Source organism: Aethalodelphis obliquidens, unplaced genomic scaffold (genome assembly GCF_003676395.1).
Source record: "Aethalodelphis obliquidens isolate GAN/ISIS:26980383/991018 unplaced genomic scaffold, ASM367639v1 scaffold35, whole genome shotgun sequence".
NCBI lineage: Eukaryota > Metazoa > Chordata > Mammalia > Artiodactyla > Delphinidae > Aethalodelphis > Aethalodelphis obliquidens.
In genome coordinates, this window is record NW_020837979.1 from 11,768,986 (window position 1) to 11,780,536 (window position 11,551).

At 46.1% G+C, this 11,551-nt stretch overlaps 1 protein-coding gene across 4 annotated transcripts; it reads left to right on the forward strand.

Moving 5' to 3' along the window:
* The first annotated feature begins 3,529 nt into the window (after nt 1–3,529).
* On the forward strand, nt 3,530–9,636 carry IL36G (interleukin 36 gamma). Of its 4 annotated transcripts, none has more exons than XM_027129071.1 (5): nt 3,530–3,549; nt 4,243–4,304; nt 4,789–4,896; nt 5,609–5,748; nt 8,902–9,636. In XM_027129071.1, exons 1-5 carry the CDS (start codon nt 3,545–3,547, stop codon nt 9,109–9,111), a joined length of 525 nt encoding a protein of 174 aa, XP_026984872.1. In that variant the 5' UTR covers nt 3,530–3,544; the 3' UTR covers nt 9,112–9,636. The 4 variants fall into 4 exon arrangements, with proteins under 4 accessions (XP_026984872.1, XP_026984873.1, XP_026984870.1 ...); XM_027129072.1 differs by lacking the exon at nt 3,530–3,549 and adding an exon at nt 3,581–3,687; XM_027129069.1 differs by lacking the exon at nt 3,530–3,549 and having other exon boundaries at nt 3,741–4,304.
* The last annotated feature ends 1,915 nt before the right edge of the window (nt 9,637–11,551 follow it).

Below are 11,551 nucleotides of genomic sequence, written 5' to 3' on the forward strand. Positions count from 1 at the left end.
CCGCTCCGCGGCATGTGGGATCTTCCCGGACCGGGGCACGAACCCGCGTCCCCTGCATAGGCAGGCGGACTCTCAACCACTGCGCCACCAGGGAAGCCCTGTCTTAGTGCTTTTAATGCTTCTACTTATTTCTGCCATTTTGGTGAGTAGTTTGGAAGTTATTTTTGTTCATTTGTCCTTCATTTTCATGAGAGAGAGGAAGTTGTTAAATAGCATCTTGGCCCAACTCCTAAAACCTGGGGTTTCATGGAGACACTAGCTTTGGGGAGATGTGATAGGTCAGCCCACAGGGATGCAAGTCTTAGACAATGGGCTTGGGCTGTTTGGAGGCGCAGAGGTTTGGGCAAGTTCAACTACATCATCCCACCCACGTTGGGTACAGTGCGTACTGCAGAGGCTGCCCTGGGAATTTCCTTGGTATTTTCCCAAATCGACCAGAGTACCAAAGGCTCCATGCTATTCTTTGTGGTTCATGATACCTATTATGTTGCCCCATTAGTTGAACCAAGGTGAGTGCCAGTTTTTTTCCAGTAGCAATACCCAGCCCAGGCTGCCAGTCCTGCCTGAAGGTAGCCATGATAGAATCGAAGCTACAGTGGCTTTGGTCCTCTTAGGAACCCCAAGGGCACTGGTGAACACTGCAGCAGAGAGCCCTGGATTAAGCCTAGTTCTACGGATACCATGAATTTGGTTCTGTGTATTTCTCCACTGTGGGGGCCAGATAACCTCTACTGCTTCATGCTTTATTACCTGTGATTGTCAACTTGGTTACATGAAGAAGTCATTGCGGAGATTGTGAAGAGGTCTAGAGATTCCAGTGGTTTCCATTGATGTTTCCTCGACTTATTAAGATGATGGACATGTTAAGTGAGCAGACTGGTGGGACTTGTTACCAAACAAGGGTGGATGGTGCTATCTTAGAACTTGGAAATTGGAATCTGGACTTAGTGATCCCTTAGTGATCTCTTCAAATTATTTGCATGTCTAGGACCTTTGGCTTTATGAATACTTACTTGAATTCAATTCAAGCCACACTTAACAGTGTGCGTAATTTTCATTGTTCTAGGTGACAATAAAACATTAATGGAATCTGGCAAACTGGGTTATGTTCATAAACCACATTCTTTACTTCTTATAATCAGCGTGAATATTAAGTCTTCTCAAATAGAGCTAAGGGATCATGTAATCATCCACTCTGCTCTAAGACAAAAGTTCTGGTCCATTTCTTTAGTAGATGGGCTCTCTGCTCTTCAGTTACACACCCCAGTGGCTCAGTTCTTCCTTCTTACCATCATCAGTACTATTCCTTCTCATTTCTCTGATACTCATTCACACTAAAGTTGAAACTGGGCACTTTAGAATGGATGCAGATGGCTGATCATTCTGGGAATGCTGGTTTCTCTGAAGGTTGGGGAGCCAGGAAAACGTCAAGATCAAGTGGAATAAGAGGCTGAGGCTAAAGAAGACACATGTCACCATCATACGTAGGCTTTTGTGATCTTTATCTGGGCATGGAAAATCCAAGCTATACACCAAAGCTTTTCTTCCTTCCTTCCTTCCTTCCTTGCATCCTAGTTTCCCGACCAGGGATTGAACCCTTGCCCTCGGCACTGAGAGTGTGGAGTCCTAACCACTGGACAGCCAGGGAATTCCCCCGCCCCCTTTTTTTCCCCAAAAGCTTTAAAAAATATACATTGTATTATTTTATTTTAGCCAGCTGCAGTACGTTGTTACAACCCTGGAAATTGACATTGATATTGCAATATTAACTGAAATACAAGCCTTATTCAGAATTCGCCAGTTTTACAGGTACCCTTCCACTAAATAATTTACCAACTCAGGTGAAAAGTAACAAAACTATTAATAGTAGATCTTAGCGTCCACTTTTTTTTCCCCCCTCAGGCCCATCCCCTCCGAAAAAGGTCAGAATCTGAGAGTCAAAACTTGCTCAGAACTGAAAATAAAAAATCAGCCCTGCTATTAATCAGCCTGGGAGGACAGACAAATAAAGCCTGCTGAAGAAGTGAATAGAAAACACCGTCTCTCCCCAGGTCCCACAGCCATTGTAAAATGTCATAATGACCTCCGTCTTCTTTAAGTGACTATTACTTTCTTGTATGTGATAGCGCCAACCTGCTCCCAAAGGCTTTTGAATCAATGGAAATACAGCTGTCTGCGTTGTGTCCCTTGGGCCCTCCCACATTGGGTGCTATCTGGGATAGCTCGGGCGTCCTTTTTACTCTCCAGCCTTCTAACATGTGTGTTACCAGTTTCTTGTGTTCGATTCCCTTTGTTTGCAATTCCTTGTGTGGGTTCTGCTTTCCAGACTGGATCCTGATTGAAACAGAGACCTAAGGAATTTGGGGGCCAGAAGATGGAGCCTTTTCGATGCTGTTTTGTGGTAAGCATCCCAAGAAAGGGGATATGTTGACTGACTCATAAGGGAGAGACTCTTCAGCTGGGCGGAGGGGACTCAAGGGGTGACGATGGGGCTGAGCTTGGCTTTGAACAGAAGTGTCTAAATTACTAACCGCACTCTAGAAACCAAAAGTGATGGGACTGGGGCCTCAACAGGAAAAGGCTATGTCCCTCTAAGGCCAAAAAGGAGATGGGGTGAAATGTATGAGAGGCTGAGCAAGGAGACTCTTTTCAAGGTTGGGAAGAGGGGCTCATGGGGGTGCTTGCCTGGAAGGTTCTGTCTTATTCTTTGCGCTTTTTTTTCCAGGTGAATATGAAGCTGTAGGTGCTTCTCATCTGCCTTCTGAAACTCACTGCAGTCAAGTTAACTCATCTCAGAAAATTTTTATGCGGGACCTCAGCAGATTGTGTGTGTGTGTGTGTGTGTGTGTGTGTGTGTGTGTAACAAACATATAGAAAAATAACTTACCATTTGTTGAGAACCTACAAATGGCCTGCATGACTGGAACAGAGGGTGAAGGATAAGTTGGCAACTGGGGCTCAGTTTTTGGAGAAATCACTACCTACCTCGTTAGTCCTTGGGCCGGTCAGGAGTCCACTCTATTTGGGGGTAGCAGAGACCAGGATTATCTCAGTTAAGGGTGTGTTGCTCAATGCCTGTGGCTCCCCAGAGGATAGAGGTGCATCTCTGAGGGGCTGAAAGAGTGGGGGAGCAGCTTTTAGCCTAACCCTCCACTCACGGGCAGACCGAAGTGGAACAGTTGGGTGGCCAGAAATGCCATATGGCTCCTGCCTGAGCCCACAGCTAATTTTGCCGTCACAGGACTCTCTTAGTGAAACTGCAGTGGGCAAGCTTCCTGGGCCCAGGTGATGGATTCCCTTCACTTAGAGCCTGCATGTCCAGTTCTAGCTCCGGAGTGACACAGCAGGGGAACTGGGATCTGGGGAAGTCCCTCAGTCTCCCCTTCCTGAGCAACCCAGGGTCTGTCATTAACCCTGTTGGTAGGGCTTGGCTAGGTGCTTACTTCTCAGGGAGCCCAGACAGGTCCTCCTCATACTGATGCCGTGATTTCTTCATCTGAGCCTCACCGGATCTTCTGGCAGGAGGATCTGGCCTTCTTCTTTCATGTCGTAAGATTGTCACGCCCCGCTGAGGAAGCTGGCTCCTCCCTATGCTCTCCAGATAAGTGTTCCCCACTCCACCAGAGCCCGTCACTGCTCTCGGGAGCTGCTTGAGCTGCGATTCAGTCCCCTGCGCTTTTGATAAAGGTTCTTGCCAGCGGGTGGCTGGAAGGTCCCTTGACGCTTACGCATCCCTCTTTGCTGTGGTTAGGGCTGGCGCCACGCCAGGCTGGGTCCATGTCTTGTCCTGTGCAGAGTTGGCTGCTTCTTACTTGGGGAGCTGCTAGGATCCTGGCAGAGTTGCCTTGGCTCGGGTCCCTCCCCTGTTCCCAGGCAGACAAATTTGCCAGTGGGAGTGGGGAGGGCTGCTGGGAGGAGAAGGCACAGACATCAGGGAACTGTATTTAAGGTCAAAGGGTATTTAAGGTATTTAAGGTCAAAAGTCATGCCTGGCCTTGGAACCCCTAGGGGGACACTGTCCCTGGCTGGATCTCTGGGTGGAGGAAACTTCTGCTTGATACCCCTCCCTAAGGTTGCCTTGAAGTTTTGTCCCAGGAGGTGGCCTAGATCTTCTGACGAGGGCTTGGTATCAGGCCAGGCTTCCCAGCTCCCTGCCCAGAATCAGGACCTTAAGAACCAGTATCCTTGGGAGGGTCTGGAAATGCCTCCTGAGACTCAGATCTCGTATCAATGTCCTCACAGGTGCCGAGACAACCCCGCTATGGCAGAAATTATGGAAGGCTCTGGACCAGTCTATATAACAAGTAATGTTGGGATGGGGTCTGGAGGCTGGGGATACTCATGCCTGTCTCTTCTGGACACCCCAGCCTTCTCTGCCCCTCCCTGTATATGGACCTTACCACCAAATGCTGTCCATGTCCCACTGGACTGCAAGGGTGAGGACCATTTCTTTTTCACTGCTGCAGCTCTAGGTCTAGCCTTGGGCCCAATACAAATTGGCTGTCAAAGTTAGTAGCTGGGCCTTGACACATGTATCCTTATGGGGATGAGGGTTTAACTCATTAACGGTCTAACTCTTAGACTAGTTACAGGCTTGTCCTCCTCACCAGAGCTCATAGTTTTACTGGAAAGAAAGGCTGAGCTGATGGGCCATGTGAGAGCTGCCAGTTTTGATGTGTAAACCCTGAACCGTCCTTCCTGAAAGGCCTGGAGTAGATAATCTTTCTCCTAGCGTCTGATAAAGCAACCTTAATCATGTTTCTTCATTATTCTTTTCTATTTAAATAGAAATGGATAAGCCTTGGACTGGAGAATGCTTTGACTTGAATCAGCAGGCGTGGATCCTTAAGGGTCACACCCTCGTGACAGCTCCACTGAACAACAGTGTGACTCCAGGTAGGTGAGCGGTCACCATGCGGTTGATCTTTGTGATGTGATCCCCCACACATCATTGCGGCTGGGATACTGGTATCCAGCCTTTGGTTAAAAGTGTGGCTTTATAACAGAGCTCACCTGGAGGGGGAAGAATTCCACACCTGCCTGGGAAGGGGTGTCTTGGACCAGGGCAAAGAGAGCAGAGAGAGTGGAGTGGCGTTCTGGGGAGCAGTGATCTGAAGGCCTGTCTTAGGGAAGAGGAGTGGCTTGTTCTGCCAGACTTCTGGTGTCCTAAGAGGACTAATGGGTTGGATAGCACAGGAAGGCAGATTTCAACAGGACATTAGGCAATACTTGTCAGTGAACAGGGCTCTCCAAGGCTCAGGGGGGTTGCTTGGGGTTGGAGCTTCTCACCTCCGGGTGTTCAAGCAGAGGTGTGAAAATCTCAAGGGTGGGGTCTGCCCTCTGATGAACTCTTTGTGTTCGCTCCATTTCTTAGGGCAGTGATTAGTGCTTGGTGTGAATGAATGAATGAATGAATGAATATGGGGCTGGCCACTTTGTGGGTCTGGGGTAGTAGGGATTATACTCTTAAGATCTCTTCCAGCCTTACCTGGAAGATCCTGGTCTTTCCTGACTTCCAAAGGGCACGGACTGTGTGTGTTGGTGGTATGTGGCGAACACAGCTGCCTTCCAAAGGGGCACTGACACCATATCCCCTCTTATCTAACAGTCACTGTCACTGTTATGCCATGCAAGAATCCAGGCTCTGTTGAGGAAGACAGAGGGGTTCCCATTTATTTGGGAATAGAGAATCCAGAAATGTGTCTGTATTGTGAGGACGTCGGAGGACAGCCCAAATTGCAGCTGAAGGTGAGTGACTGAGAAAAATAATGTAGAAAAACCTCAGTTTCTTTTCTGAGAACTTGATTTGTTAGGAAATCTAATTTTATAATTAAAAAAGAAATATCCTCCTGTTCTTAAGCCTACTTATCCCTTCCTCCTTTAGAATAACATGCCTGCAATAGACTTTAATTTGATTTATCCTGCCCCTCGCTAGTTGAGGGCTCGTCTTTCTGGAATATTGAGACATTCTAGCCGTTGTTTGTTTGTTTTAATTGGGGTATAGTTGCTCTACAATGTTGTGTTAGTTTCTGCTGTACAACGAAGTGAATCAGCTATGTGTATACATATATCCCCTTCCTCTTGGGCCTCCCTCCCACCCCACCCCCCATCCCACCCATCTAGGTCACCACAGAGCACCGAGCTGAGCTCCCTGTGTTATATAGCAGGTTCCCACTAGCTATCTGTTCTACACATGACAGTGCACATACGTCAGTCCCAATCTCCCAATACATCCCACCCGCCGTGTCCACATATCCATTCCCCACAGCTGCATCTCTATTCCTGCCCTGCCAATAGGTTCATCTGTACCATTTTTCTAGATTCCACATACATGAGTTAATATACAATATTTGTTTTCCTCTTTCTGGCTTACTTCACTGTCTATGACAGACTCTAGGTCCATCCATGTCTCCATGAATGTTTATTCAAGTATATTCTCTCCTTCATTCTGTCTCCCCTCTCCTTTTCGAATTCCTATTCATCAGTTATTGGAACTTTGAGATCTCACTTCAATATCTCACCTGACTTCTCATACTTTCTGTCCTTTTTTTTTCTTGTTGCATTCTGGGAGAACTCGTTGGTTCAACATCCCAGGTCCTGATTACCTTTTAATTCACACGCTAAATTATCTGCTACATTATCTTTCTATTCTGTTTTTATGAAATTTCAGTCTTTACTATGCTAATTCTCAAGCTCTCTAGTTGGTTTTGCGTTTTTCTTCTTTATAACTGCCTGTTAGTAAAAACTTGTTTCTGAAACTTCTGTTTACTGCAATTCAATTTAATTCAACTCAATATAATCCAAGTCAGCAAATGTGTGTGTACTTACTGGCCTCCAGCACTGTTGTGGGCATTTGTGAATCATCAGTGCACAGAATGGCAGGGTCCTGCCCTCCTGGGGCTTGCATTCTAGTTGGAGAGGAGAAATGGTCCACAAAAAGTATAATCATGGGTAAATCTGTGGCATGTGAAAGGGTGTTATGTCTCCTGGGAAAGAACGATTAGAGCCGGCTTAAGAGACTGGCAGTGCCAGTAACAGCTGGGGTCTGGCTGTGTGGTAAATAGTACAGCAGGCATTATCGCAAAGGTGAGATTTTAGCAGATGGGATAGGAGGCAAAGGAGTGAGCCAGCAGTGTCCAGTGAGGGCAGGTTCAATCAATTCAAATTGTTAGAACGTTTTGAATAGAAGAGTGACATGAACGGACATATGGTTTTTTAAAAAATTATTTATTTATTTACCTACTTATTTATTGGATGCATTGGGTCTTAGTTGCGGCGTGCGGGATCATTCGTTGCAGCATGAGGGATCTTTGTTGTGGCGCGTGAGCTCCAGAGCGCCCGGACCCAGTAGTTGCTGCGCATGTGCTATTTAGTTGTGGCCCGCAGGCTCAGTAGTTGCCATGTGCGGCCTTAGTTGCCCTGCGGCACATGAAATCTTAGTTCCCCAACCAGGAATCCAACTGGCATGTCCCGCATTGTAAGACAGATTCTTAACCACTGGACCACCAGGGATTATTTTGTCCGCTACTTGATAGCCTCGTGTGAAGGGCAAAGGTGAGAGTCCTGTTGGAGGCTTTGAGGTGATCCAGGTGTGATCTGATAGATATGGGGATAGCATGGAGGTAGGAAGAAAACGGTCAGATTCTGGAAATATTTTCAGTTGAGTCAATGGGCTTGGCTGACAGAGTGAACGTGGAGTGTGATTAAGAAGATGAGGACCGAACAGTACAGTTTCAGCTCTGTAAGCAAGAGCTGCGTGGTGTTGACCCTGCAGGCTTTGTTAAGACTTTGAATTTTGTGATAATTAGAAAATCATTCAAGACATTTAAGCCGGAAGGTAACGTGATCTTATTTATTCATTTTTTTATTTCAGTTTACAGTTAACTCAATTGCTTTGTGGAGAATGGGTGGTAAGGATGGAGCAGGTGTAGGGGAGGGAGTGAGAAGTGGCTCAGTTCAGGAAAGATTTTGGAAATAGGGCTCACAGGCCTTGCTGCTGGATTAAATGTGGAGGGATCTAAGAAAGCAATATCAAGGATGAATCCTAGGTTTTTGGCTGCCCAAAGAATTGGCTAGATTAACTGGAAGTTATTAACTGAATAAAGGAATCTTTTGGGAGAATTCCCCCTACTCAGGGTGGAATGTGGCTGAATTATGGACCATTCCTGTGTCTCTTTGGGGAATCTTGGACATAATGCAATTTACTTAGAAATACTTATCTTACCTAAATAGAATGATACGTGAATATATAAATATATACACCCACAAATATACTTCTATATACAATATAGAAACCTTTTCTGATTGTTCTATATACTTTGCTTTTTTGAGTGCAAGTCCTTTGATTTGTTAGGCCCTCTTGTGCCTTTTTCGTGGCTCTGACCTTTCTCATATGTTTGGCAATTAATTGGAAACCCAAACACCCCTGCCCTGGCGGTCCTTTGCCAGAGCAGCGGTTCTTGCGGGGGGGGGGGGGGGGGGGCCCGGGGGGGGCGTTGGGGGGGGGGGGGGGGGGGGGTCTCACGGATGCAGCTTTGGTGAGGGAAGACCTTGGCTTCCTGCAGCAAATTTGCATTTCCTTCCTTTTCCTGGGGGTGGGGTGGTCCCCGCAGCCTCTTGTGCGGGGAGAGTTCCAATTTGTCATTCAAGGGTGGCCACTTGTTCATGAACCTGTGCCTTGTGTCACTCCATGCCATCTCTGGAGTTTAGGGTGGGGGGCAGGAAGGTGACATTTCATGCGTGCCCACTCTGCTGTTCCTTTGAAATGGGTTTTTCTAGGCTTGCTCTAACAGACGGATAGGGTTTCTCAAACTTCAGAACATTTACATGTTGTGTACAAGTAATGTTGAACTACTCAAACAGCCTGTGCTTCTCCTTCTGGCATTTTCTGTCCCATTTCAGGACCAGAAAATACTGGATCTGTACAACCGACCTGAGCCCATGGAGCCCTTCCTTTTCTACCATGGCCGGACAGGCAGTACCTCCACCTTTGAGTCCGTGGCCTTTCCCGACTGGTTCATCGCCTCCTCCGAGCAAGGCCAGCCCATCTTTCTCACTTCGAACCTGGGGAAAATGTACAGTACTGCCTTCCACATAGATTTAAGGATTTAACTCAGCCTAGAGGTGGCAGCTTGGTCTTATAATTTCTCGTTCTCAGCGTGTCTTCATCTGGATTTTCTCAGCGTCATTGCACATTGATGCTGAGAGGTGGGCTTGGCCCTGTCCTCATCTTATTTTATGAACGGAGAAGAAGCAATGACCTCGTGGCACCCAAGGAATAGAATGTGGGCTCGAAAGCAGGAGGGAGGCGGTGACGTGTGGCTCTCCTTTCAAGCTGACACTGTACATCTCTCAAGCCATCTGTACACAGACATCGGGACCCAAAAAACACCTGTCCCAGGGGTGGTTATGAAGAACCACGAATTCAGAGTTCACCCGTCTTACCCAAGATCCTGGGACTAGCATGGAGCTGATCTTTGTTTTTGTTTTGCTTTGTTTCCTTTCCTAATGGGATTACGTTTCCCATAATCTCTCTCTGTTTCCAGTATATTGTAAGGGGTGTAATATATCCTTTTAAGGGTTAGGAACTTGTAAAGAAAACCAATTCTTCATTAAATTACTTATGTCTAATTCTAATAATCTGTTACCATAAAACCAAATATAAACTCCACGTGTTTATACGATAAGAAAGCTAAAACAGTTACAAAATGAAATAGGAAACAAGAAGTAATCTGAAATTACCAAGAGTGATGGAATAAGGACACCGCAGTGGGTAAGTCTGGCACTGGGGCTTAGCTGAGGGGAGAAGGGCCCTTATCAATGGCGATAGGGTGGTGGGAGGGATAGCACATGTAAAAGGCACCACTATTTGACTACTTTCTGTATAGTCTCACAGCCTTGCTTTCTTTTTTTTCTTTTTCCACATACTCCCTTTCTTTTTCCACATACTCCCTTTAAAAACTGCAGTAAAGTTGCCTTTTTTTTTGAACAGAGAGCCTAAATTTCCCACCAGCCATGCTTCAGATGATATATTCTGATGAAATGAAATAACTGACCTCGGGTATAATTGTAGAAGGCTGTAGCTCAGATCTGGTTCTGCATATCATAGATTTCTTATTTTGACAATACCACAAATGCAGAAAATTATGTTTGCTTAAATACAGTCCACAAAATAGCACCAGTAACGTAAATTTTTTTAAAGAACTTTTGGACAACCAGACCACATACGCTACTGGGCACGCTAGTGAGCAATCAGTCAGCCCTGATCTAATGCAGTGTCTCTTGATTCTCAAAAGTTTTCTTCTTCAGCGAAATCTATTTTTAACATGCAGCTTTATAAAAGTCAACATTAAAGTGAACACCAAGCTAATTAGTTCTGGAATATCGAGTAGAAGAATTAGTCATCGGATATTTAGTACTACGCTCGGTGCTAATAAATGGTGACAGGTTGTGACATCTGCCAGTTTACATTGCTGCCTTATCAACTGTTCCGTCTGACAATGGGGATCCGATGACACATTTGCATGTGACGTGATCGCGCATCTCCATCCTCCCAGGCTGTGTGATGATTCAGTTTTCCCATCTCCTTTCTCTACGGTGAAATCTTTGTTCGTGCGGGCACTGTGGCACCCTGGATTGTTACTTGGCATGTGTAGACACTCACACGAAGCTCTAATATGAGCCCTGGTGCCATATGGCTGGGCTCGGGGGTAAGGTGGTCATTCTGGTCATCAGAAGAGATTCTGGTAACTTATTTAAGAGTAAATCAAAATGAAAACATATGGAATTCCCAGGTGGTCCAGTGGTTAAGACTTGGTACTTTCGCTTGCCATGGGCCCGGGGTTCGATTCCTGGTCGGGGAACTAAGATCCTGCATGCCGCTCAGTAGGGACAAAAAATAAGCAAACGAACGAAAACAACAACATAATAATCTCATAGCTTGTGGGACCCAGGGAACAGACTTCCGTGGACCCCTGGATTACCCATTGCATTTGAGAAATAACGTGCACAGTATAGCACAGTGTCTGAGATCATGGAAGGCCCCTGTGAGCAGCAACCTCATTTTCAGGCGGTTGCCTGGTGCGCTTCTGATTTTCACGCATTTGCTGTATCAAATCCTCTTACATTTGAGTATCATGAGCTCCAGGCCAACACTCATTGAAGGATTTGTTTCCTTTGGAGTTTTAGCGACAGGCAGCCTTGATGCACTGAGGGGCTTTTGGATTCCAGGGGGGAAATTAAGAACCTTGCCACCAAAATCACAAGTACAGAGAAAACAGTTGAGTGGGATGTTCTTCTGTCGAGCTGCTTTGGGGCTCACATCTTCTGGCACCAGAGTTGCTGAAGGGCAAAGGCTGTTTCCCGAAGACACTGTCCCTTGACTTGTGAACAACTGGGCATGGGGACTAAAGACGCTGCCCCAAAACCCTGAGACCAGTGGCTGTAATGAATAATTATTCATGTCAATGAAACGTCAGTTTTTATTTCTTAGACTTTACGGAGTTATTTAAAAGAAGATTCTTACCAAAAGAGTACATGTCTATGGTTAAAA

What these genes read in the sequence shown, in the direction of transcription:
- IL36G (XM_027129069.1), top strand. Translation starts at nt 3,986, where the DNA reads ATGCCTGGCCTTGGAACCCCTAGGGGGACACTGTCCCTGGCTGGATCT. An exon ending in TGGACCAGTCTATATAACAA is followed by an intron (nt 4,305 to 4,788) that starts GTAATGTTGGGA and finishes CTATTTAAATAG; the next exon opens with AAATGGATAAGCCTTGGACT. An exon ending in AGCCCAAATTGCAGCTGAAG is followed by an intron (nt 5,749 to 8,901) that starts GTGAGTGACTGA and finishes GTCCCATTTCAG; the next exon opens with GACCAGAAAATACTGGATCT.